The 27,404-nt window shown below is 35.6% G+C and overlaps 2 protein-coding genes across 5 annotated transcripts in view; both read right to left on the bottom strand.

Moving 5' to 3' along the window:
- The window catches only part of LOC127430406 (AF4/FMR2 family member 4-like), a 72,132-nt gene extending 53,304 nt beyond the window's left edge, over positions 1-18,828 (bottom strand). For all 4 annotated transcript variants that reach the window (XM_051680134.1, XM_051680136.1, XM_051680135.1 and 1 more), the window contains exon 1: positions 18,541-18,828. The gene's annotated coding sequence lies outside the window, so the exon portion shown is untranslated. The remainder of the gene's footprint in view (positions 1-18,540) is intronic.
- A 568-nt stretch (positions 18,829-19,396) lies between these two features.
- LOC127430696 (zinc finger CCHC domain-containing protein 10-like) lies at positions 19,397-26,003 on the bottom strand. The gene is made up of 4 exons (XM_051680667.1): positions 25,919-26,003; positions 25,527-25,688; positions 25,242-25,286; positions 19,397-21,804 (listed from the first exon to the last, which is right to left on the bottom strand). Exons 1-4 carry the CDS (start codon positions 25,957-25,959, stop codon positions 21,570-21,572), a joined length of 483 nt encoding a protein of 160 aa, XP_051536627.1. The 5' UTR covers positions 25,960-26,003; the 3' UTR covers positions 19,397-21,569.
- Between the last annotated feature and the right edge of the window lie 1,401 nt (positions 26,004-27,404).

The raw sequence follows: 27,404 nt of genomic DNA, 5'->3' as shown, positions 1-27,404 counted from the left end.
TGCGGTCAGCGCCTCTTCTATGAGTTGAGCGAATGTCCCGATCTAAGGGGGAGAGACTGAAACCGCACCCGGCTGATGCACACTCTGTCACGGGAATGCTCATCCCTCAAGCGCACACATTTAAAGCAGCTAGATTATAACGTGATGGCTCACGACTTTTTGAATCATAGTATATGTGTCACTGTATGTTTCTTATCGTGAAGAAAATTGGCAATACGCGGCTTTATTAATAAGAGAGAGTTTGTATTTTTGCGAGTTAAAGATGGATTGAAGTGAACAGAAAGGTGAGAGAGGGTAGTCTTCACCCCATTATACACTGCTACAAAATGCATTTTTGATTTGTTTTTATTTTGGCTTGTTTTCCAATATAAATATCTAAAACTCCTTTAAAACAACGTACATTTACATAAGCAGCTGTACTGCAGAAAAAAAATAAAATAAATTGTTATCTGAGAATGTTGAATATAATATTAAAAATATAAATATTTTAAAAATCCTTTAAAAAAAGAAGCAGCATATAAGATATTTAGTCTTGCTTTTAGAGAATATATCTTGAATATAAGTATATTTTGTCTTTACTGCACTTGCAGAAGTATAACCAAGCGAGAAAATACACTTATGTACAAAATACACTTATATTTAAGAGTCATTCTCTTAAAGCAAGTCTAAATATCTCATATGTTGCTTCTCAGGTAAATGTATTTTTAGACTATTTTAAATGGAAAACAAGACAAAAACCCTTGATAACAATAGGAATTGTTGCAGTGAATTTTTTACTGAATTAAACTTTTTTCCCTTTAATTCAGTGAATGTCATTTTGAGGTATTTTTAAAAGATGATTTTGTCTTCTTTATGGTTAGTAAACACGTTTAATACAACCTTTTAAGTCGTGGCACAAGCTGAATAATCGGTTAAGAGCTAATGGATTAATCGTTGCAATAATCGCAGAATAATCTTTCTAATAATCATTAGATTAATCGATTATCAAAATAATCGTTAATTGCAGCCCTATTCTCCACAGACATAATGATTTTTATACTGTACGAACTATAGATTCTATCCCCTAACCCTACCCCTAAACCTAACCCTCACAAAAAAACAAAAACAAAAAAAAAAAACGTTCTGCATTTTTTACATCTTCAAAAAACATCATTTAGTAAGCGATTTGAATTATGGGGACACAAAAAATGTCCTCATAAACCACATTTATAGCATAATACCCTTGTAATTACCAGTTTGTAACCTAAAAAAAAATGTCCTCGTAAACCACACACACACACACACACACACACACACACACACACACACACACACACTGGCATGCACACTAACATACATGCAAAGCAACACACACTACTAATGCTTGATTTTCATGCAGTGTGTCCAATAGTAGCCACAGATCAGTGTCTTAAGGGTATAAACAGCAGATTTAATCTCGCAAGTTGCGGAAAGCTTTATATAACGACCCCTATACAGGAAGAACTTCAAAGATCTTTAAGTCCTGCTGAAATGAGAGCTCGATTCAACTGATTGTGTGAAATGGAAGACATTACGACAGAAAATAAAATGACCCTATCATTTTATATAACTAATATAACGTTAACCCTGTCCCTGACAACCATGTCACTCAAGTTTATCACGTGTTTGGTGTGTTAGTCAGCTATAGTTTGTCAGTGCAGTCAGTAACACAGCAGATTGAAAGGTAAACATCAGAGCATCATTTTGCAGCTCAGCAGACAACGGTGCGGTGGTGGATTGTGTCTGTTGAGTGTTGATTTCACGCTACGCTGTTACCTAGTTGGTGAGACAACGCTGGAAAGTAAATTAAGTCCATCTTTTACTCTCCATGACAACGAGCTTACAGCTAACTAGCTAATCACGTAGCTACTTTCATTGTTGTCAGCTGAGTGGAAGCTATTGAGTAAACATTCACCAAACTGTTTTGTTCAGGGTTCACAGTTTGGTACTCCCTTCAACTGAACAATTCCAGCCGTTGCATTTACAAAATGTAATATTTAAAAGTCTGGTTTTCCAGACATTAAAATAGGATACATAATTAAAACAGATTTAATAAATAGTATATTTGCCCTGTGTAAATAATAAAATATACAGGAACTGTATCTAAAATAAATGAGGGGTGATACATACTAATACAACAGGCTGGAAAAATAGACATTTATTCATTTTAATATCCTTATATATATATATATATATACACACAGTGGTGTGAAAAAGTGTTTGCCCCCTTCCTGATTTCTTATTTTTTTACATGTTTGTCACACTTAAATGTTTCAGATCATCAAACAAGTTTAAATATTAGTCAAAGATAACACAAGTAAACACAAAGTGCAGTTTTTAAATGAAGGTTGTTATTATTAAGGGAAAACAAAATACAAACCTACATGGCCCTGTGTGAAAAAGTGATTGCCCCCTAAACCTAATAACTGGTTGGGCCACCCATAGCAGCAACAACTGCAATCAAGCGTTTGCGATAACTTGCAATGAGTCTTTTACAGTGCTGTGGAGGAATTTTGGCCCACTCATCTTTGCAGAATTGTTGTAATTCAGCCACATTGGAGGGTTTGAGCATGAACTGCCTTTTTAAGGTCATGCCACAGCATCTCAATAGGATTCAGGTCAGGACTTTGACTAGGCCACTCCAAAGTCTTCATTTTGTTTTTCTTCAGCCATTCAGAGGTTGACTTGCTGGTGTGTTTTGGATCATTGTCCTGCTGCAGAACCCAAGTTCGCTTCAGCTTGAGGTCACGAACAGATGGCCGGACATTCTCCTTCAGGATTTTTTGGTAGACAGCAGAATTCATGGTTCCATTTATCACAGCAAATCTTCCAGGTCCTGAAGCAGCAAAACAGCCCCAGACCATCACACTACCACCACCATATTTTACTGTTGGTATGATGTTCTTTTTCTGAAATGCGGTGTTACTTTTACGCCAGATGTAATGGGACACACACCTTCCAAAAAGTTCAACTTTTGTCTCGTCAGTCCACAGAGTATTTTCCCAAAAGTCTTGGGGATCATCAAGATGTTTTCTGGCAAAAATGAGACAAGCCTTAATGTTCTTTTTGCTCAGCAGTGGTTTTCGTCTTGGAACTCTGCCATGCAGGCCATTTTTGCCCAGTCTCTTTCTTATGGTGGAGTCATGAACACTGACCTTAACTGAGGCAAGTGAGGCCTGCAGTTCTTTGGATGTTGTTGTGGGGTCTTTTGTGACCTCTTGGATGAGTCGTCGCTGCGCTCTTGGGGTAATTTTGGTCGGCCGGCCACTCCTGGGAAGGTTCACCACTGTTCCATGTTTTCGCCATTTGTGGATAATGGCTCTCACTGTGGTTCTCTGGAGTCCCAAAGCTTTAGAAATGGCTTTATAACCTTTTTCCAAACTGATAGAATGTAATTGAGATCTTTCTCATTTGTTCCTGTATTTCTTTGGATCTCGGCATGATGTCTAGCTTTTGAAGATCTTTTGGTCTACTTCACTTTGTCAGGCAGGTCCTATTTAAGTGATTTCTTGATTGAGAACAGGTGTGGCAGTAATCAGGCCTGGGTGTGGCTAGAGAAATTGAACTCAGGTGTGATAAACCACAGTTATGTTTTAACAGGTGGGGCAAACACTTTTTCACACAGGGCCATGTAGGTTTGTATTTTGTTTTCCCTTTATAATAACAACCTTCATTTAAAAACTGCATTTTGTGTTTACTTGTGTTATCTTTGACTAATATTTAAACTTGTTTGATGATCTGAAACATTTAAGTGTGACAAACATGCAAAAAAATAAGAAATCAGGAAGGGGGCAAACACTTTTTCACACCACTGTGTGTGTATATATATATATATATATATATATATATATATATATATATATATATATCACACACACACACACACACACACACACACACACACACACACACACACACACACACACACACACACACACACACACACTGAACAAAAATATAAACGCCACATGTAAAGTGTTGGTCCCATGTTTCATGAACTGAAATAAAAGATCCCAGAAATGTTCCATACGCATTGATTAGATTAGGGCCTAATGAATTTATTTCAATTGACTGATTTCCTTAAATGAACTGTAACTCAGTAAAACCTTTGAAATTGTTGCATGTTGCATTTATATTTTTGTTCAGTATATTTTGAATGTGTTGAAACTTGACACCAGGCAACGCACCCTAAAAACGGCACCGTTAGAACGGATTCATACTGAAGAGCCGCTTAAAAGTATGTTTTTTTTTCTCTCTCGTAAATGTAAATGAGTGTAAACGCCAACACCATCATATATGTCGAAAGGATCGAAGCCTGTCATGCAAAACATGAGCTCATTGATGTCATTAAGCGAGTCTGCTTTTTATTCCATCAGTTACTCCTGGTCGGAGGCTTCTGTAAATATTTAGTTTATACGTAGGGTTACGCTCTACCTAAGTTTAATGGTGCAATGCTCAAATATTTAGTAGAGCGTAAATTGTGACTTAGTGCCCATTTACGCCACAACTAGGATCAGTTGTAACCTACGTATAGCTGGTGCAACCAGCCCCTGATGTTTATTTAGCTATTTGTTGTATTTTTTTTAATTCTTTATTTTAATGGTCAGCATTTGACTAATACTAAACAGTACTGATGTTTATTTAGCTATTTATTTTATTTGTATTTATTCTTTATTTTAATGGTCAGCATTTGACTGATACTAAACATACAGTACTGATTTTTATTTTATTTTTATTTTTTTATTTAAATGGTCAGCAATTGACTGATACTAAACAGTACTGATGTTTATTTAGCTATTTATTGTATTTTTATTTATTCTTTATTTTCTCAGTGTTTATTTCTATAATTTGTTGACAATGTATAATAATAATGTCAAACATTCTTTGATAAAAATATTTGTTTGAAAGCAGCCTTCTAAATACCTTTGCATAGTCATACTGGTGCAAAATCAGTGCACAATCCACATAGAAAAGGTTTGTTTTCATTCCAGCTCAAAAATTAAATATATTGGCCACCATAATGGTAATCGGTGAATTTTCCCTCTCTAAAATCGTTATCAGTCTCAAAAATCCCATTTCGGTTGGGCTCTAATTATTAGTATTATTATCTGTAAGCAATATCACAAAAGCATGTGTACTGAACATCAGCATGTTGTGATTCAGCTATGGAAGACTTTTGCCTCAGGTAATCAGATTGTTTTCATTTAATGTTTTCATTAATACTATAAAGCTCTGTTGTGCAACTTTATATTTATTTTTTGACCAAAAATGTTATATATATATATTTGTTGAAAAGTATTATATTTTCATTTGATTAAAGCTGTACAGTATGTATTTGATTAAACACAATTTGATCATAACATTTAATTAAAACATTTAACATTGAATCCAGAAAAATTAATACAGAAAAGGCATAATTTGTGATCTATAAGACTTTAAGCAGTTCTTTTTGTCAATAATTTTCTGTGTAATTTCATACAAAATCTGAGTTTTTTTTTTTTTATCTGTTGCCGAAGTATCAAGTTAGTATCGATACTGAGGTACCAGGGCTGGTATCGTACCGAAGCCAAAATGTTGGTATTGGAGCAACCCTAGACCCTATACAAAATTGATTACTTCTTTTTAAGATTAACTTTAAGATGCTGTTTGTGTTCTTTAATGTCAATAAAATTATATTGATATAAAAAAAATGGGATGTTACATAGAGAGAATTTTTAAAACAGAACTACTGAAGTTACACAATAAAAGCCGGTTCTTTTAACTGCTGGAACTGTTATGAACTATTACTGCTGTGCCAAGCGACCTGCAATGACCTGCCTTTAAATAACTCCTCTAACACAAGCAGCCCGGGTTCTTTTTTTCAGTCATTCTGTAAAGAGGCACTTCGCACTCAAATGATGACACATCTCAGGAGAAAATGGGCAAAAATGGCCCTTTATGTGGACTATTTTTCTCCCAAGATCATCAAAAAATAGTGTAACATTACACTTTTAAATTCTTATAATCAGATTACAATTACTGACTTTCAATTAGGTTAATTACTTTTTAGTACATTTCTCAGGTTACACATATTTGTAAAATATTTATGTAGAGTACATTAAAACAAATTGTTATTATGTAAATGGTTTACATTTCTTAGAAAGCTTAAGGGCATGCGCCTCTAAAACGTTTATTTCTGTGAAGTGTTTTAGAAAGTAACTCAAAAGTAATTAGTAATGTGATTATTTTTTGATAATGTAATCAGTAGAGTAATTTGATTACAATTAAAGTAATTAATTTGCAGTGGATTACTTTGAGTAACTAACCCAAAACTGAATATCAGTGTATTTTTACAGAGAGTGAGGAAGAAACACGTTTTGTATTGCGAAAATACAAAGCAGGACGTCACTTAAACAAGTCAAGACAAGGAAGAACGTCTTATTAACGAGCGTAATGCAAAGAATTTAGTTCTTTATAGTTGTCGAACAACAATGTCGCACTAATGACACATTAATATAGAATTCAAATAATGTGCAAATATCTGCTATTTTACAATGGCTTAAACAGGGCTCGTACAGTCGGAATTTAGTCTTGCCTATTCATTTTATAATCGTACTGATCTGAATCTTTTGTTTTTACTCAATTGATATATATGTGAAGCTATTTCTGTTATGAACAAACTTTCATTAGTTATGAATAATATTATCTTATCTTTCTTACCATGAAGTTCCAATTAGAAAGAGAAAATAATCATTTGTATTTGTACTAAATTCACTGACTTACCCAAAAGGTATTACCACATATTTATTAAACATTACCCAAATACTACACATTTTTTACCCACTAAATGTGATATTTGTCATTAACATGATATAAGATTTTGGTCATACTGCCCACCTCCTGCATAATACATAGCATAACTAGTCTTTCACATATATTCAAAGATCAGATCAGTGCACAGACGGTACTTCGTCACTTAGTGTGTGTGATATCTCTCAGGATTGTGTGCTCAGGGTGTGTGCTGGACTCGCGTACACAAGCTACCCACCTAAAAGAAGTCTAATTTTACATCACCATCATAAAGCTGTGACTTATAGTAAAACCTCAACAAAATAAACAACTGTAACTTCATAGAACAGTAATGTGTGATCTTTCAAATTAATGAGCTACATTTAAAGTTTGAATTAAATGCTTGGATGTTATCCAAAACTTTCATGTCATGAATAAGAACACAGCAGCCCTTAGGCAGAGCAAAAAACAGGCTTTGATCTTTTTAATGACTGGGAATGCCCCACTGTTAATAAAATGCTATTCTGACCTTATCTAACCCCATCAACTGACAGCAGAGGATGCAAACAACACCAAACAAAAGACACCAGATCCTGTGCTAACAAACTGACATTTCAAACTAAATTTATAAGAATCAGGGGTTCTCAACATGTTTTGTTTCAGGCCCTAGAGTTTACATTGGACATGAAGCGGACACCCAACATAACACCAAAACTGTTTCTCATATAAAAGCAAATATGTTCTTAACATCAAACATGGACATTTTTAAAGGAAAGTTCTGGGTTCAATAAAAGTTAAGCTCATTCGACAGCATTTGTGGCATAATATTGATTACCGCAAAAAATTATTTCAACTCATTCCTCGTTTATCGTAAGAAAAGCAAAAATGGAGGGGGCCTGGGTAGCTCAGCGAGTACTGACGCTGACTACCACCCCTGGAGTCGCGAGTTCGACTCCAGGGTGTGCCGAGTGACTCCAGCCAGGTCTCCAAAGCAACCAAATTGGCCAGGTTGCTAGGGAGGGTAGAGTCACATAGGGTAACCTCCTCGTGGTCATGATTAGTGGTTCTCGCTCTCAATGGGGTGTGTGGCAAGTTGTGCGTGGATCGCGGAGAGTTGCATGAGCCTCCACATGCTGTGAGTCTCCACTGTGTCATGCACAATGAGTCACGTGATAAGATGCGCGGATTGACGGTCTCAGAAGCGGAGGCAACTGAGACTTGTCCTCCGCCACCCGGATTGAGGCGAGTAACCGCGCCACCAAGACCTACTAAGTAGTGGGAATTGGGCATTCCAAATTGGGAGAAAAGGGGATAAAAAATAAAAAAAATCAAAAATCAGAAATGGTGGTTACAGTCAGGCATTTAGAATGGAATTGAATGGGGCCAATCTGTAAACATTTACATAGTATAGTTATAGTATAGTACAGCCACAAGACATAACACATTAATTATTTAACGTTAACATAATTTTAGTATGATAAAGTCTCTTACTTACCTAAAGTAAGTAGGGGTGGGCAATATGACCAAACTCTTGTATCACAATACGAATAATTTTATATGAAGATAACAATATACAGCTCTGGAAAAAATTAAGAGACCACTCCAAATGTTTCTTAAATCAGCATTTCTACATGTATGGCATCCATTCCATTCCAGTGTCTGTTGAATTCCTGCTTGAATTTTTGCACCAGGAGTGGCATAACGTCACCCAACAGCAATGTGAAAGACTGGTAAAGAGCATACCAAGACACATGAAAGCTGTGATTGGAAATCAGGATTATTCCAACAAATATTGATTTCTGAACTCTTCCTAGGTTAAAACATTAGTATTGTGTTGATTAAAAATGAATATGAACTTGTTTTATTTGCATTATTCGAGGTCTGAAAATGGCATCTTTTTTGATATTATGACCAGTTGTCATTTTCTGTAAATGAATGCTCTAAATGACAAAATTTTTATTTGAAATTTGGGAGAAATGTTGTCAGTACTTAGAATACAACAAACATTTTCATTTTACTCAAGCACATACCTATAAATAGTAAATACAGAGAAACTGAATATTTGGAGTGGTCTCTTAATTTTTTCTAGAGCTGTACATCACAGTATAGTTAGATTTTTAATTTTTTTTTTTATCTATAAAGAAAATTGGTTTATATGTTAAATAACCATACTGTAATGCCTATTTTTGAATAATCCAGTGCGTGATTTAAATACATTATACATTCCCTTATGTTCCATGCTCATAATGCGGGGAACTCCCACATACCTTTATAACATGAGCATTGGAAAACCTAACCATACAGGTGAACAAATCAAATCAATAATGTTGTGTTTGTATCAAAATGTAAGTAAATCAGCTCTTCCGCGTCCCTCTTTTTCTCCCTCTCTCATGCAGCAGCTCATTGAGCGCTTGTTGATGTTAGCGTAAGCACGCACAAGCGAGCGTGAGGAAGTCGCATATTACTGATCTTAAGATTCGACATGGGAATGCCGTAGCAACTCGTCTCTGTAAGTGAGAGATGCGATAAAATCTATCGCTCCTGTTTATAATCGAGAAAGCAAAACTGCCTACGTTGCAAGCGCGGGACGTCGCAGCAATCTAGTTTTAACGCCTGTTACATCATGGTGCTCCCTGCTCCCTCATAAAGTAACAAAACAGTACATTTGACAAGAAAGCAGAAACAGCAAAATTGCTTTGTGTAAAATTCTACCAGAACTACTCTAGGTGAAGATAAACTCTGAAACACCTGTTAATCTCCCTAGAGCTCCATCTGACCTGTACAGGTATTTTCTCTGCCATGCGAGTCAGTTAATTTTAATAAGTATGTAAAACATTTGTCAACATTAAATAGCCATTTTTAATGTAACTGGTGAATATTGACTGGTATTCTTAAAGTGATAGTAGTAGGAGAATTCACTTTCATTGTATAGAGAAAAATATGTAGTGACAGTGCATAGTGACTGAAACTAACGTTCTGCGTAACTCCTTTTGTGTTCCACAACGGAGAGAAATTCATATAGACTTAAGAAGTAATAATATCAGAAATTTCATTTTTGAATACACTGCCCTTTATCTACCTGTTAAAACCTTTGTTAAATGTATCCACTAAGAACAACATAAATGTAATTCAGCACATGATTGCATCACGTCTTCCTGGGAAGCAAGTGACTGAAGCAGAGGACCATAATTAGGCTACATACTTTAAAAATCATTCCATCTGGGAAAAAAAAAAAAAAAGGGTAAGAATTGAGAAAGGTAACCCCTGTGAGATTTAGGTAAGATTGTTTTAGTAAATTTTACCCCAGAGCCCTCCGAGTGTAAAAGTCCCCAGTAAATACACGCATGACAAGGCGAACATGAATAACACATCTGTAATGATTCTAAGGTTGTTTTAAGCTTAAATACGGATACAGCGTTACAGGCTCAAGGACGCGAGCACAACAGCACCACTGCTGAAAAAAATCCTTGGGGAAACAATGTTATGGTTGGACTACATCATCATGGCAACAAAGTTGTAAAATTGGCTATACCTATACACAGAAAAGGTTAGTAAGTGATTTTATCACTAAAATAATGTTAACACACATATTGTTCATGTCTTATGGCTATACTTTTGGAAAAGTCAGTATTTTAACATTCAAAAATTGTCCCCCATTCACTTTCATTGTAAGTGCAACATATTTTTGCTTTTTTTTTTTTTTTTTTTTTTAAGAGAACGAGGGACGAGTCGAAATAAATTTTTGTGGTAATCGATATTATGCCACAAATGCTGTCGACCGAGCTGAACTTGTATTGAACCTGGAACATTCCTTTAAATCAACCTTACCTTAATGCAAAATTTTACATTATGCCACATCTCATGATGTGGCATAATGTAAAATGATGTTGACTAGTATTATTAGTATTTTTAAACTTTCCTCAAGAAACTCCTCTTCTCAAAGCAATGCAACAAAGGAAATAATACATACTTTAAGAACTGTAAAAAATATCAAGCTTAATGATTAAAGTCATCTCTGTAGAGAATATATGTATATCTATAAGCAAACATGGCCAGTTGTCTTCCTAATATCTAACATCATTCGAACTGAATTTTATTGTGGGTGATGATGTGTAGTTTAAAAAACCTGCATGACTCATAGCTGTATTGTGTTGTGCAAGTGATCCCGCTCTGCTCTCTCCTGTATTTGGAGCACAAACGGGAAGCTTGCTGGACACGCGCACACTTGCATGCTCCAGAGATGACGTGCATGACAATCATCGTGTCTACTGGTATATCGCCAACCCCTGTTGTCCGCAATGCTAATAGGAACAAGCACAGTATGCGTGACATAAATTTTGTCATCAGTCCAGTCTGTATGGACATTCCACGCGGCGCCCAGATTTTCTCGACACGCGGACAGCCCTCTTCTCTGCACATTGTTGGTGCATGGGCCTGTCATTGACCACAAAGCAGTCTTAGTCGCATGCGTCAAACACATTTGTTTTCACTCGCATTTAAAAGAGTATACTTTGAACCGATACGGAACACAGAAAAACTACGTTTACGCGGGCCTTTTGTGTGACTTTATATCCAATATTCCAACATTATGCTACCAGTGCTGTTGATTGAGCTTAACTTGTATTGAACCCGGAATACTTCTTTAATATCACCGTGAACTGCACAGGCCCAACAATAAACAAACGTATTAAAATAACATAGATTGAAAAGGAAATTGGACAATTTTAGTTCTTGAATTTTGATGGCTTCAGGTTCTCAACACAAAGCACATTGTGGTCGGCACAAACCATGTTTAGCACTGCAAGTGAATCTGTACTGTAAACACTATAGTTATCTCAAATTGTAAAAACATAGTTTACTCTACTTAAGCTTAATTTTTTACTCTTACTAGTTTTAATTATGTTACCGTTACTCTCTAAACCCTAAAGTTAACAATAATAAAAACATTTAAGTGGCTCTAATTAAACAGTACTTGAAATGTCACATTTTGGAATAACTCAAATATGTACGTTCTTTAAACTTTGGCTTCAAGTACTGCTAACTCAAAATTATCAAGTACAAAACTGCAACTGTGTGGAATACCCATAAGCCCTTGTGCTTGAATAAAGTATGTATGTTTCGTTAAAACAAGTGAACATATGTCAAAAAATATTAATTGTTTTTTAAAAATGTATAAAGTTTTGATTCTTATGACTATTGTTGTTGTTTTGTTGTAGCTGGTTGATAGTTGTGATGTGTGAAGTCACCATGAGGGTGATTACTGTTACCTCTGGTGAAGTTGGAGTCTGTTAAATTCAAGTCATTCTTCTCTACTCAATAATTGTACTTTACAAAATTATAGATATATGTGCACTAAGAAGTAATGAGTAGAACTCAATGTGCCATATGCCTAACTGACATTCCAGTCATAATTTCCCTTATACTGTAAAAGACCTGCTATAACAAAAAAAAAAATTAAGTAATGTCAACTAGTAACAAGTAAACTTAACTCATCTGTGATTAAAGTATCATTGTTTTTAATTATTTAAATTAAGTTCAGTTTCCTTGAGCCAAATAAGCACATTACAAAAAGCATACAAACCAAATCACCCGATTGCCTTGAAAAATCCAAATAAGGTCAACTAATTCGATTTTACAGTGTTATGGCCTGTTCACACCTAATCTGTGATGATTTTGCGAAACGAACCTCTGACGGAAGGTCTATTCAGACAGAGTCCTTAAAAAAATATATAAAAATTTTTTTTCCCAATTTGGCATGCCCAATTCCCAATGCACTCTAGGTCCTCGTGGCTTGTTCAGCGTGTTACCACGGAGACATAGCGTGTGTGGAGGCTTCGTGCTATTCTCCGCGGCATCCACGCACAACTCACCACACGCCCCACCGAGAGCGAGAACCACATTATAGCAACCACAAGGAGGTTAACCCAATGTGACTCTACCCACCCTAGCAACCGGGCCAATTGGTTGCTTAGGAAGTCTGACTGGAGTCACTCAGCACGCCCTGGATTCAAACTTGCGACACCAGGTGTGGTAGTCAGCATCTTTACTTGCTGAGCTACCCAGGCCCCCCAGAGTCCTTAAAAAATTAAACTAAAAACTCATTCACTCCTGTACAATAGGCAGCACTGTTGGTATACCAATCTCCTGTCTGCACCTTCAGCTGTTAGAGATTAATATACTGAACTGTTAAAGCATTTATTTACCTAATTTAGCATAACTGTTTCATTATGTTCTTTCCATGGTGTTGATGCATTTTGAGGAGTATATAATCAGTGTTTTTTATGCAAGTGAGATTTTTCATATTTGCACATGTATTTTGCTGAGTATATTCCAAACAGACACCTGAAGCCAACTTCTCTTTTTATAATGTCTGGTTTAATGCCTGGATAATACAACACAAGGCACAGTGATATAAATACACATGGACTAATGTACGTTAAGAATAACAGGTATGGGGCCTGGGTATCTCTGCGAGTACTGACACTGACTACCACCCCTGGAGACACAAGTTCAAATCCAGGGCATAATGAGTGACTCCAGCCTGGTCTCCTAAGCAACCACATTGGCCCGGTTGCTAGGGAGGGTAGAGTCACATGGGGTAACCTCCTCGTGGACGTGATTAGTGGTTCTCGCTCTCAATGGGGCGTGTGGTAATTTGTGCGTGGATCACGGAGTGTAGCATGAGCCTCCACATGCTGCGAGTCTCCGCGGTGTCATGCACAACGAGCCACGTGATAAGATGCGCAGATTGACGTCTCAGAAGCAGAGGCAACTGAGACTTGTCCTCCGCCACCCAGATTGAGACGAGTAACCACGCGTCCACGAGGACCTACTAAGTAGTGGGAATTGGGCATTCCAAATTGGGGAGAAAAAGGGGATAAAATTCAATAATAATAACAGGTATTTTATAAAAAATGATGCATAATATTACAAATAATATAAAAGACACTGGCTCACAGTCTTTTCTTTATTTAAATTGCTATATTTAGTGATATTATCCAGTCAATAAAAATAAAAGTGTGGTTCTGCAATCCGTTTGTCTACGGTAAAATATTGCATGTAAAGTGTCTTTTTCTCGGATTTTCTACGAGCTCAGTGCAAACAAATTGTCAGACCTCACTGCTATTTTGAAAGCCATGAGAATATAACAGGCACAGTGATATACATATTAAATAATGCACATTAAGACCAAAAAAAAAAGAAAACTATAATCAGACTTTCAAAAACAAAATGGGTTTATGTTTGCAGTGCAAAAGGTTCATGAACTGCATCTATTTTTACTTATATAATTCTCAGGGGTGTGTATCAGCTGCACGTGTGCCAGTGTTTGCCAGTTGATTGGTGCCACCAACACGCTGGATTGAGCAGCAACTGACAAAAAGCTCTTATCTCATTGGTTAGTCAGTTTTCATCACTGTAAAAAAAAACAAAAAACTGTGGATTGTTTTCAGATGCTCTGTTGGACCCGATGTGCATAGAGCCATAGGAATGCATTGTTACTGTGCAAATGCTTATTTGGAACGAACATTCCTACCGAAAAAATGGACTTGGTTTGAACAGGCCTTTAGTCTGGGTTTTATTTTATTTTTGCTTATGTAGTTTTGCTCATGGACGACCACATGTTGTACAATCTGTCTACGTTGGCTTCTGTCTAATTTTTCTAGCTTCTACTAGTGGTTGACCGATATATCACCAAGGCCGATAAATTTGCAGATATTTTAGAATTATCAGCATCGCCGATACATTTTCCCATTTGGCTGATTAGTTTATCAAGCCATGCGGGTGCCAAGAATCGCCTGCTTGCATGTGAAGGAGCCATCTGAGACATGTAAACGACCAATCATAGCTCATTTTGCTGTAACGTGCCATTGTGTTACCACAATAATAGACCATGTACAACACTGTTTCATTTAAACGGTCGTGCATATCAGAGCTGTGACAAACGCGCCAGAGCTCATGCCGTTTAAAGTGCTCGGGTGTTTCGTACTCTCTCTTCTCAACACTTCCCAGTAATTTTAAACTGCCTTGTCTAATGATAAGAAGGCAAATACCAACAATCTTCTATCATAGATCATAGATCATCTGCAAATACATGGATACCTCGTTAAAATGGATGTAATACACAAACCTATCAAATCTTGCCCAAAATTAGCGTTTTTTTCCCCTCTGAAGCATGTACTCTATCAGCCTGGATCAAACCTCCGTTCCTCTGACTCACGAATGTTGCACGACGGTCAGTCCGTGACGCTCCTCCTAGCAGGTTATCTGGGCCGAGTAAACTGGAAGCTGTCAGGAGATTTCTGCTCTCTGGATCCGCAATAGTGCGTGAGAGCAACTTCAAAGTAAAAGTGCTTCACATGCGCTACATTGTCAAAATGTTTTGGCTTCAAATTAAAGTTTGTAACATTGTGATTCACCTCGAAGATGGTTGGTTTGGTTCATGGCTTACAACGCTTTAATATTTTATCAAATCCTTTACAAGCACTGTTGCACTCTATTATTGCATTTAGCATTGTTTTTCCCTGCTGTCCACGACTCTAACAGACCTGCAACCCATCAGTTGAGAACCACTGATATAAATACAGTACCATAAGAAAAACTTGATATTGTTTTTGCCCTGTTAGGTTGCATTAAAACAAGCCCAACAGGCCAATAATATTAATCTGACAAGTTGCACTCTGCTTGCATAGGTTTTTTATAAGAACGTAGTGAAAGACAAAATATTGCACAGACAGAGAGAGGAAACGGTTAACTGAAGCCACGGACCACAACTAAAAACAGGAAGTAGTGTGGAGAGAGTCAAGACCTTTAAACGGTATTTATACACAGGCCGGGCCGTCTCGTGTTCAACAAAGATGTCTTTAACAATACACGTTATGTCACTGGCTTATCAGTGGATATCGCTGGAACAACATGAACTCTGCTTTGGAACTCTGCCTTTGTGCGCACGTCTTCTGAACACAAGCATACAGGGCAGGAGTCAAGAGTGTGTGTTAATGTGTGTGTGTGTGTGTTTAGTTTGTTACATAAGCAGCACAAGGTCTGTCCTAGCTCAAAATTAAAACCTATGCCAGATGATCTGTGCCAGCAGCCTGGAGGCATCCATGGGTTAGCTGGATAATTATGCAGCGAAATTTACTTATTCATGGGCTGTGTTTTAAATGGAATACTATACTACTGCATACTGCGAAGTGCAGTATACACACTGTATAATATTTTTTGAAAACAGTATGTGAAACGTATAAAAACTTTTATCATATGATTCTAATGTTTTTAACTAATGTTTTGGCATCCAGTTATCATCTGAGAAATAAATCAGGTTGTTTTGCATTTTAAATCCAAGTTTGTGTAAAAATTTGGTTACTTATGCTGTCCGATTAAATGAGTCAAGAAAAAGTTTGGTCATTTTGGGATTATCAAAATCAACCAATAACTGCATCAGAAATGTACAGAAGTGTACTGACTGCCTTATATAAGTAATTTTTGTGAATTGTATATATTATGTAAAAACTGTTTATTTCATTTTAACAATTTTGTCCAGTTTTTCAGCCATCCTGGTTCCAGATGTATATTCCCCCAATCATTGGTTCCATGGGGATTCCTTAAAATCCTTTATAAAAGAGTTCTAAGCCATGAACCAAGCCAGCTTGCTCCGAGGTGAATCACAGCAAGCAAAAAAGTATTTGACAATCGGATAAAAAGCCAAAGGTACAAGACTGTGTCCATAATATCTTTTATGAGGGCACAAACATCAATCCCATGAAGCATTGGGAATTAATTCAATCATACTTTAATTAAAAATGATGGCCAAATGTTTATTTATCTATTGATTTGAAGTTGTTGATTATAAGCATATAGATTTTAATTAAATTGCAAAATATTCAGATATTAGCAAAAATACGTAATTTGAGAGTGTAGAGGCCAACTCGATTGCCTCATTCACAGTGCGTCATGGAAGTGGGGAGTCGCTGCAGAGCTCTTTTGGCACGATTTGTTTGCTGTGATTCTCTGATTGGTGGATCTCTATTCAGGATTATGGGTAATGTAGTTCTTTAAGAAATCCACTATTAAACTTTGTATTTAATTTTTTTAAATGAAGTTGAAATAAAGCAGACTGATGCCTTCAAAAGTAGTACATATAGTATCATCAATTAACAAGCTCATAGCTCAAGGCAGGTACACTTTAAAATGTGTTTATGGAAAAATAAATGGGATTTTTACTTCCAGAAACCAACTGTTGCACTCTATATTGGCATCAGCCATTGAAAACCACATAATTAGGCTACTTCTGGTTCGTCACACTGTAAATTGAATGTGATTTAGCGAAAAAGCTTTCCAGAAATGACTCATTAAGCTGGTTTACAAGCATGTACAACAAAACTACATTGCCCTTTTTTATATGTAGAGAATGAGCAAATAAACAGCACATAATTTAGGCTGCACACCTTACGCGCTGGTTTTGCTCTTAATTTTGTTCCACTGGTGCAAAATGGGTACATTCTTTCCAACTAAAATCACCTGAACGCAAATAACAACGTATTTATGACTTCCGACCTCACAAGTATGAACTTCCCAAGAGGACCTGAATACAGCAAAAGCTGCTCAATGGATAAGCAAATTAAGTCTTTAGGTTTAAACCTTTCCTTAAGTTTAAATTTAAGCTAAATCAGAAAGACTTTCAAAACATTTGAGGGTTCAATGAAGAAATCAGCCTTAGAGTAAATTGTGACTGAGAAAAGCTTTGACAAACATAAGGTTTGCCCAAAAGTGCAGGGAAATCAAGTGTACGCACCAAAGATGATACATAAACCAAATATTTTTTAGAAATATAAAGAATGCTGACAGCAGTCAAAATGGACTTCCACCACAAAACATGCATTGTCGAATTATTCTGTTGTCTCTCACTATATTTATTTAATCATGCATACTGTTCTAATTTAAATATCTCTAGTATAAGCTAAACTGTAAAGCATTGGTAAGTCGTTTGAACTGAATTAGAATGAAGTTAACTTTTTAAGAACTGATACACCATGCTACTGCCACCTTAACAGTGTTTACATTTTGTCAAGATGGTAGACGCCAAGAACTTCAGCTGAGTGAAACATTTCAGCATTGTGACGTCAGTCGGTGACGATTAGAATGCACTAACGTCACAATCAAGAAATGTGAATTGATACGGGAGTCAAACGTCCACAGAATACGAATAAACAACAACTGTAAACAAAGTACAACAACTGAGCAGGCCAATAAAGACACAAGTCTTAACTACTAGCATCTAAATGCGTGCTTAAAAGTAAAATTCAACAGCAAATTAAACGTCATCGAATTATTTGAGTCGATTTGACGTAAAAGCACATTTCTATGTACAAATGGTCCAAAATGCATTTTATTAGACACTAACGACACAGATATATTAGATTGCGGATTCTGACAAGCCTGACTCCCTTACAAAAACAAAAACAAAAATAATTAAAAAAAAAAAAAACTGGCCAGGATAAATTCCGTTCAAATTGATCAGAATAATAACATAATAAAAATTAGTGTTGTTAATAATGCATATTTGAGCTTAGTGTGGTCGATGGCCTGTGAGTGTGTTCAGCATTGGACAGCTCGTTGAACCACACACACAGCGCTCGTCTTTAACATTTGGATCGTTAATTCATGACACAAACAGAAACGCACTCACAAACGTTACTTAATGGGTGTACTACGCATCATTTTAATGCTTTAACCGTAGGGTTTCCCCCCACTTACCTCTTGACTCCTTTTAGGCCCAAAGCATTCTAGCTATCGCAAGCCTTTCCCTTTGTCTCTGTCCGCTGGCACACTGATCTGCTGTTGCGTCCCAGTAAATGTCATCAACCAGTACGAGACGTCTCAAAGCTTGAAAACACTCGTCTCGTTTAAGTGAGCCATACCGCGAAGGGTCGTTTGCACGGCATGATTCTGTCTGACAGATTTTTCAAGGAGATCGCGATCATTTTTAGGAGATCATCTTGTATCTGGGTGGCTGAATTCGGCTTCGTAAACTAACCTGGTCACGTGACGAGAGCGTCTTTTCAGAGAAGGGCCGAGTCTCAAACCCAGTGAGCTGTCTACCTAGACCGCATTGTAGGGCAACTCAAAAATAGAAACAGATATTATTTCTTACGACTGATTTTTTGTGTCCGAACACCGATTTGCAATTCCATTTTTTAATGAATTGTTTATTGACACATTTATTCACGGACAAAGTAATCACGTTACTAATTACGTCAACGTTACTTTCTAAAACGCTCTCTGTGAATTCAAATAATGTCTATATTTCCTCCTGGTTCATTGTTGTTGTCCCTTCAGCTGTCACAGAACAATGCATTCTTAAAAAAATATGTGTGACCTAAGTACTGTTCTTACAAGTAATTAACTTAATTGAAAGTTAATAACTGTAATCTGATTGCAATAATTAAACTAAAAAGTAATTAGATTACAGTAACTTATTACTTTGTAATTCAATAACACCCAGTGCCAATGGCTAAATAATCACAGACTCTCATCCCATAGACCTCCAGTACAAAAACTTCAATTTTCTAAGTAGGCTAATTCTTTATATTGACTTTTATTAAAGTAATATTTCACCCAAAAATGAAAAATTTTCTCATTATTTACTCTCCCTCATGCTATCCCAGATGTGTTCGATTTTCTATCTTCTGCAGAACACAAACGAAGATTTTTAGAAGAATATTTCAGCTCTGTAGGTCCATACAATGCAAGTGAATGGTGACTCAAAAATTTAAGCTCCAAAAAGCACATAAAGGTGGCATAAAAGTAACCCATAAGACTCCAGTGGTTAAATCCATATCTTCTGAAGTGATATGATAGAAACAGATCAATATTTAAGTCCTTTTTTACTGCAAATCTCCACTTTCACATTCTTCTTTTGTTTTTGGCAGTTCACAATCTTCACTCATATCGCCGCCTACTGGGCAGGGAGGAGAATTTTTGGGGGTAAAAAAGGACTTAAATATTGATCTGTTTCTTATTCACACCTACCATATCGCTTCAAGACATTTGTGATAAATGATGAGAATTTTCATTTTTTGCTTGAACTATTCCTTTAAGAACATTAACATTACTACATTATATAATGCTGAACAGATAATTAGCAAAGATGTATTCAGATAGAAGTGGCATAAACATTTTTTAAAGACATCTCCATGGACACCCTGGTTGAAAACCCTAAGACTACATCAAAATAAACATAATACGTTCTGCATTATGAATTTGTTTAGTGACAACAAACAAATATAACTATCATTAATGGCATTATATTTATGCTGATGTTGCTTTGCAATCTAAATGATCATAAATGTATTTTGATCTCTGACTAATTGTAAAATGCTATGCAATTCTCACTTGAGAATGAATAACTGTTACATATAATTTATGCAAATAACACATTAAATAAGTTACATGTAAAGACTGTTGTTTATCTATTCTCAGCATTGGGTGTAATCTGATTACAAAGCAGTTAGGAACCGTAATCTAAGTACTTAGTAACCAGAAAGTATTTTGAATTATAATCTGATTACAATTACTGACTTCCAATGATGTTAAATACTTTTAAGTACCTTACTTGGCTTACACACATTTCAAAAATAATATTATTTATCCATAATACATTTAAGATATGAATTTATATGTGCATATGCGCGTCTGTTTGCGTTTCTGTGACAGCTGAATGGTGTGCGACAATGAACAAGGAGGAAATATAGACATTGTTTCGTTTCGCTAAGTGAAAAAAAAAAAATTCGTGAAAAGCAATTAGCAAAGTAACATAAAACGAACACAATTAGAAATTATTAGTTTTCGATTAAGTAACCAGTAATCTGATTACATTTAAAGTAACTGTAATTTGTGATTACTTTTAAAGAGTATATTACTCAACACTGGCTATTCTTCAGAAACTAACCAAATGGTGCCACTTATCAATAAACCAAATATATAAAATAAATGATTAAGTAGAACGTGAAAATATTACATAAATAGCCAAATGGATATTATTCTCAAAAATGATGTCTGATGTCACCTTGCTTGGTTTTGAGACAAAGGAGGGTGTGTGTTTTTCTCCACTCTCCTTACTGCATGAAAACATATAAGTCAGATGCATTTAATCGTTCCCACATCCTTTAACCATTAATATTATTATTCCTTTCCTTAGTTTATGTACACACGTTGATCTGTAAAAATATATTGAGATTTGAAAAGTGGATTCTGCTTTTATAGCAGTAACTAAACATTATTGTTGAAATGGTAAATTTCACAGCATTTAATCAAATTCTTTGATATACTGATACCAAATTTACATCACATCTCACAAAGGGCACATTATTCTTAAAAAAAAAAAAAAAGTTCTTAAAACATTGTCCCAGTCCCTTTCAATATGCATCCCTTTAATATCTGTTAGCAGTCATTTAAGTACAATAATGCACATCCTACCAGCAGAGAATCAAAAATGGATTGTTTATGGTCAATAGGAAGTATAATAAAAAAAACAGGTGTCACTATAAATAAATTATGTGTGACTGCATTATAATTTATAGTCTTGACATATCACTCAAAGGACAAAGGAAAATGATAAGCTACTGTGTCCACCCTGCTCTCATATCCTGTGTATCAATACATGTCCTAGAGGAGGAAAGGAGGCAGAGAAGACACTTTGTTGGGTATTTTAACTTCACCGGGCTGTTGTCAGTACTGTCTGTGTGTGATATGACTTCTGTGTTTGAATTAGATGAACCAGGGCCTCATTTCTTCTTTTTTCTCTTTTTTGGTGGGCCGTGGTCAGAACTGCTGGCGGAATCTGAATCAGAGTCGGAAGTGGAGGAAGTGGACGAGGAAGATGAGCTGGAACTGTCCTCGCTGTCACTGCTGCTGTCTTCAGACGAGGATGAGGAGCTGGACGAATCACTGCTGTCGGAGGAAGAATCGCTGGAAGAGCGGGAGGAATCACTGTCGCTACCGCTGGAACTGGAGGAGGACCTGAATGAAAACAGCAAAGAAATGAGATGTTCGCACCGCAGCCAAAAACTGATATGTTTCCCATTGATAGATCTGTTTTTGAATGGTAGTGTGAACCAATTCACATTGAATCGGACATTTTTAATTCCCATCTGGGCCGATTTCATATGTGAAAATAAACTGGATATGTCTCTGTTCTTTTGCAACGTGACTTCATTGTGAACGGTTAGGCTGGAATTCATGCGATTTTTACATCAAACTCAACATTCATCATAACGGCACACTTCATTTCCCCTCGGCATAATAAAAAAGGACTGCAAAAACAGCCAGTGGTCATTTTGTATGCATGTGAGGAGTTGCGTTTGACAGCGGTTTAGAGTTTGTTAGAACAATAATGTTTTGATGGGACATAATATTTAAACTGGTTGCATAAAGTACTTTTCTTTGTCTCTATGACTGATGTTTTCATCTGTCTGTAAGTAGGGTTGCACGGTATACCAGTACTAACGAAATAGTGCAACACCAAAAAATGTAAAACGGTACAATATCATCTTGTTGATGATATTGTTGATGATACTGACCCCAGCCTAGCTGGGATATGTGAAAAAGAAGAATTTCACCGTATATGTGCAAATGTATAATGTGTGATAAATAAAGAAAATTATTATTAAATTATTAATTATTAATTATTATTGTTGCTAATTTCGGTACCATACAGTGGGGTGTTATTAGCAAAATTAGATGAAATTAAATGAAATCAATGACAATCCAATTTAAATCTCTATATGGCCAAGTGTGATCATAAAACATCATAAGGATGTAATTTAATTAATATACAGTCTGCACGCTTCAGAATGAACGAGAGATGCCGTTGTGCTTTCTGTTATACTTCACACACACACACGTACACAAACAGATCACACGTGATGCACATAATGCATTGTGTTTAGTGTATGAGCGGCTGTGAACACTCACACGAACTCCTCCGGTGCAGCTCCGAGAGTTCAGTTTGCCAGTATTTCAGCATTTCATTTAGAATCATAGGCGTAGCCAAGGGTGGGCCGGGGTGGTACTGGGCCCACCCAAATTAAGACACCCAGACTATTACAGATTATTCTTTGACTTCAAATATATATTTATAAAATAGTACAAAAAAAAAAAACAAAAAAAAGTGTATAAATTCTAATTTCTGAAAATGTGAAAGAACTGTTTGAATGTGGCGCTTTTCTGTTAAGGAAAATTTGGGGCGAAAATTTGGTCCATCTATTTTTATAGAGGCCCACCCAAAAGTAATTTCCTGGCTACGCCCTTGTTTAGAATGCGGACCTTATTAAAAAAATACCACACAGGAGACAAACTTAAATGTCCATCAAAATAAAACTTCTGACAAAATAAAAGCTCTGTTTAACTGGATGCGTGAAATTGAAGACATTACAACAGAAAAATATTACTATTGTATAGAAAAATGTAATATTAAAAGAAATACTACCACTACTACTACTACTACTAATAATGTAATAATAAATGGTTTTATTATTACCATTATTATTTATAATTATTACTACTATTATTATTATTACAATTATTACTATATGCAAGCAATATCACTAAAACAAGTGTACTGAATATCAGCACACTGTGATTCAGTCGTACAGCAGCAGTCTTGTGCCACAGGTAATACGATTTTTTCATGAATATTTTCATTTACACTGTGAAGCTCTGTTGTGCAGCATTTTATTTGACAAAAAAAAAAAAGCTCTTTTTTGTTGAAAATTAATTATTATATTTAATTTGATTAAAGCTTTATATATTCATTTGATTACACACTGTTTTGATGATAACATTTAATTTAAAAAAAAATTGCATTAAAATGGAAAATGCAGAATTTGCAACAGCAAGACTTTATGCAGTTCTTTAAATCAAGTCTTTTTCTGTGTGATTTCATCAGTAATCTGAGGCTATTTATTTGTTGCCGAAGTATATCCGATACCGAGGTACCAGGGCTGGTATCATACCGTAGCCAAAATGTTGGTTGGCGTTTGACCGGCCGACATCAATTACGTATAAATTCTGTAAATTAGTAGCTTCTGACTAAGTCGCAGGACCTTTCAGATGATGAAAAAAAAAGTGACTTATAGTCCGAAAAATTCGGTAAACCAATCAGCACCGTGTTGTAGCGATTGTTTGCTGCAAAGAACATATCTGGCTGTTAACAAAAGTGCATAAAATGACAAAGTCAAAAGATTTAACCTGTTCAAATTCTCAAATCTTAAGTAAAAATGTAAAATGAGAAAAGAAACGCTTCAATGGACGGTTCTATGTTAACTTAGTGTTGCACAGTAGCCTTTGCAGTGCTATAGCACTAACACGGACTCAGGAACACAACGCATAGTCAAGACACAACTGCCAAAGGCCTCCACCAGAGGGGCCGTTCACTCCGAAAGCGTCTGTCTTTTCTATGCAAGCATGCGCTAGACAGATGTCTTTGACCAGTGTTTCATGTCTCGATGTGATGATGCATTTTTTAGACACTGCGTCAACTTAAAAGGAAATTCAACTTTTAAAACACATCTCAAGACACCTTTGTTCTATTTTATTCTTTGCACTGTGCATGTTTTAGCCCAAGAATGTAAGTCAAAATCAGTGCTTGGCACACATCCAAATTTCAAATGCTCATTTTATCAGTCAAATGTGCATTTTTATTGTCCATTTTACAAATATTTACATTTTAATTGGGCATTCTTAATGTTAATTGTATTACAAATCTCTTTACTATTTGTTTAACACCGTGACTGAGGTGTTTGAGTTTGATAGTCACCACTTCTGCCTGGAATAATCAGGTATGAAACCTGACCTGCAGTACGGATAGTAAATAAACTATTATTTATTTAATTAAAATGCAGTACATTTGTACTTATCCTTCTACACATAGGGCTAAAACAGTAGATATGTTTAAGATGATTTCAAGATAAGAAAAGTGCATACTTATGTGATATTAGCTGTCCAAATTATCAGAATGAGCTTTATTGTTAAGTATGCTTAGATATACAAGGAATTTGACTTGGTGACAGAAGCTTCCAGTGCACAAACAATACAGCAAAAAGACAGAGATAATAAAAAAATTGAAATAATTACTCATAAATAATTAAATTATTCATAATTATACATTAATTATTTATATTAATTATTATAAATAAAATAATTATTTTCCAAAGGCAATGAGACAGAACTACAGTAATTCTGTCAATACTTTAGTATGCTTTAGCATAGCAACCATGCAACAAAGCCTGAAGTTCACTGGTTTCCATAATATAGAATATATAATAAATATAAGTCTAAATGTTATTATATACCATTATAAACTAAAGTTAACTTTATTAAGTGTTTATTACGCATTAAGCAAAACATTTGTATTGACAAACTTGATTTAGCATTCTCAGAAACACAATATGACTCACCTTTTTTTCTTCGTCTTTTTCTCAGTTAGAGATACTATTCCAGGTCTGAAAAAAATACCCAAGAGAGAACAGTTGACATGCATGTTTTAAAAGTGACCGAGGCTTTTCAGTGATAAACACAATAATAATAATAAATTAAATGATCTAAGAACAAAGCTAAGTCTTAAAACTGTAAAGGACTTTCTCGATAAACAGCACTGGCATAATGTAATGTAAATAGTGGATTTAATTGGAAGACGTTAAAAGGACAATTCATTTTAATATCTAACCTCTTGTGTTTCTTACCCCGTCTCGTTTGAGATGTTGTTCTCTTTGTCTTTGAGTTTCTTTTTCAACTCCGCTGTCCTGGAAGGTCTATAAAGGTACTTCCTTTTCCCTGTGCACTCATAAGACCAGTGGCCATGTTCCAGACATTTCTGACAGCGTACATGTTGTTTGTTAGCCTCCCTGTAAGCATCACAAGAAATAACACAGTCATTTACCGTTAAAATAAAAGAAATTGTACAGATACGTGTGAGATTGATTAATAACGCCCATTGCGTTGTAGCTAAAGACTTACGGGACGGAGACAGCACAACCTCAAAGTAGACGACTACTAGAACAAATGTGTACTAAATACATTACAAATACGATATATAGCTCGACTCCAATATTAAATAATGAGTGAATTAACTTACGCTTGTCTACGTGCGATCAATCTATGCATGGGAGTCGCCATTTTGGCTGCGGTCTTGTAGCTGTCTTCCGGTTTCAACTTAGAGTCTGAAAAAATAAAGTGCGCCACATGGAGTTTGGGAGAGTGGGTTTGTTTCACGATATTTGTGGGTTTCTTTTTTAAAGGGATAGTTCACCCAAAAATGAAAAATTATCTCATTATTTACTCACCCTCATGCCATCCCAGAGGTGTATGACTTTCTTTCTTCAGCAGAACACAAATGAAGATTTTTAGAAGAATATTTCAGCTTTGTTGGTCCTCACAATGCAAGTGAATGGTGACCAGAAATTCGAAGCATATAAAGTCAGCATAAAAGTAATCCATAAGACTCCAGTGGTTTAAACTATGTCTTCTGAAGTGATATGATAGGTGTGGGTCAGAAACAGATAAATATTTAAGTCCTTTTTTACTATAAATCTCCACCTTTGACCAGTACTGACCAGTCGGTAGCTGAATGTGTAAGTCAAAGTCACGTCCGCACAAGAATATGGAAGTGAAAGTGTAGATTTACAGTAAAAAATGACTTAAATATTGATCTGTTTCTCACACACACCTACCGTATCGCTTCTGAAGATATGGATTAAACTACTGGAGTCATATGGATTAGTTTTATGCTGCTTTATGTCCTTTTTTTTAGCTTCAAAGTTCCATCCACCATTTACTTGCACTGTGAGGACCAACAGAGCTGAAAGCTTTATGCACTTCTGCTGAAGAAAGAAAGTCATACACATCTGGGATGGCATGAGGGCAAGTAAATGATGAGAGAATTTTCATTTTTGGGTGAACTGTCCCTTTAAGTCGTTTTCTCGTGACAACATGCACATTGAACATGTACACAATGTAATACAAAAGGATGATAATTATAAGGGTTTGGTACATTAAATAAAAAAATGTAAACTGTTCTCATTGCATTCAATTTATTCACAATTCTGCAGTCATTACATACAATTAATGTAATTAGTTACTTTAATGTAATGTAATGTAATTGTTGTAATTATGTAAGGCAAAAATCAAAGCCACTTCAGAATCAGAATAAGGCTTTATTGCAAAGGAATTTGTCTTGGTGACAGAAACTTCCAGTGCAAAGAGGATACAACAACGAGACATAGATAATAAAAATCAAATATAATACACTAAATAAAAATATATAGAGAATTACTCAATAGGACCTAATACGTATGTACAAATAAATTTCATATAGTAAATTATTAACATTCGATAAATAAATATAGAAAAAGTACACCGATCATTGAAGTCGTCAAAGGTTATATTTGAAACTGCTTTATGATAAAATAAAATAAAATGTACATTTTTATATTGATTACATTTACTCGTGCATTCATGTAACGCTTTCTTCATTTATTGGCTGGATTTCTCGTCAGTGAAACGTCATACAAGGAAAGATCCAGAGCCGTCTCGAACTGTCGAAGTCTCGCGATAAATCCGTG

This window comes from Myxocyprinus asiaticus, chromosome 40 (genome assembly GCF_019703515.2).
Source record: "Myxocyprinus asiaticus isolate MX2 ecotype Aquarium Trade chromosome 40, UBuf_Myxa_2, whole genome shotgun sequence".
In the NCBI taxonomy this organism is placed as follows: domain Eukaryota; kingdom Metazoa; phylum Chordata; class Actinopteri; order Cypriniformes; family Catostomidae; genus Myxocyprinus; species Myxocyprinus asiaticus.
Note: the sequence above shows the minus strand (reverse complement) of the source record. Positions and strands in the feature narration are given on the sequence as shown.

Bases quoted from the DNA above. Each gene is read 5' to 3' on its own strand.
- LOC127430696 (XM_051680667.1), bottom strand. From the start codon at position 25,959: ATGGCGACTCCCATGCATAGATTGATCGCACGTAGACAAGC. The intron at 25,689-25,918 runs GTAAGTTAATTC...TGATGCTTACAG, and splicing joins TTGATCGCACGTAGACAAGC to GGAGGCTAACAAACAACATG. The intron at 25,287-25,526 runs GTAAGAAACACA...TATTTTTTTCAG, and splicing joins AACATCTCAAACGAGACGGG to ACCTGGAATAGTATCTCTAA.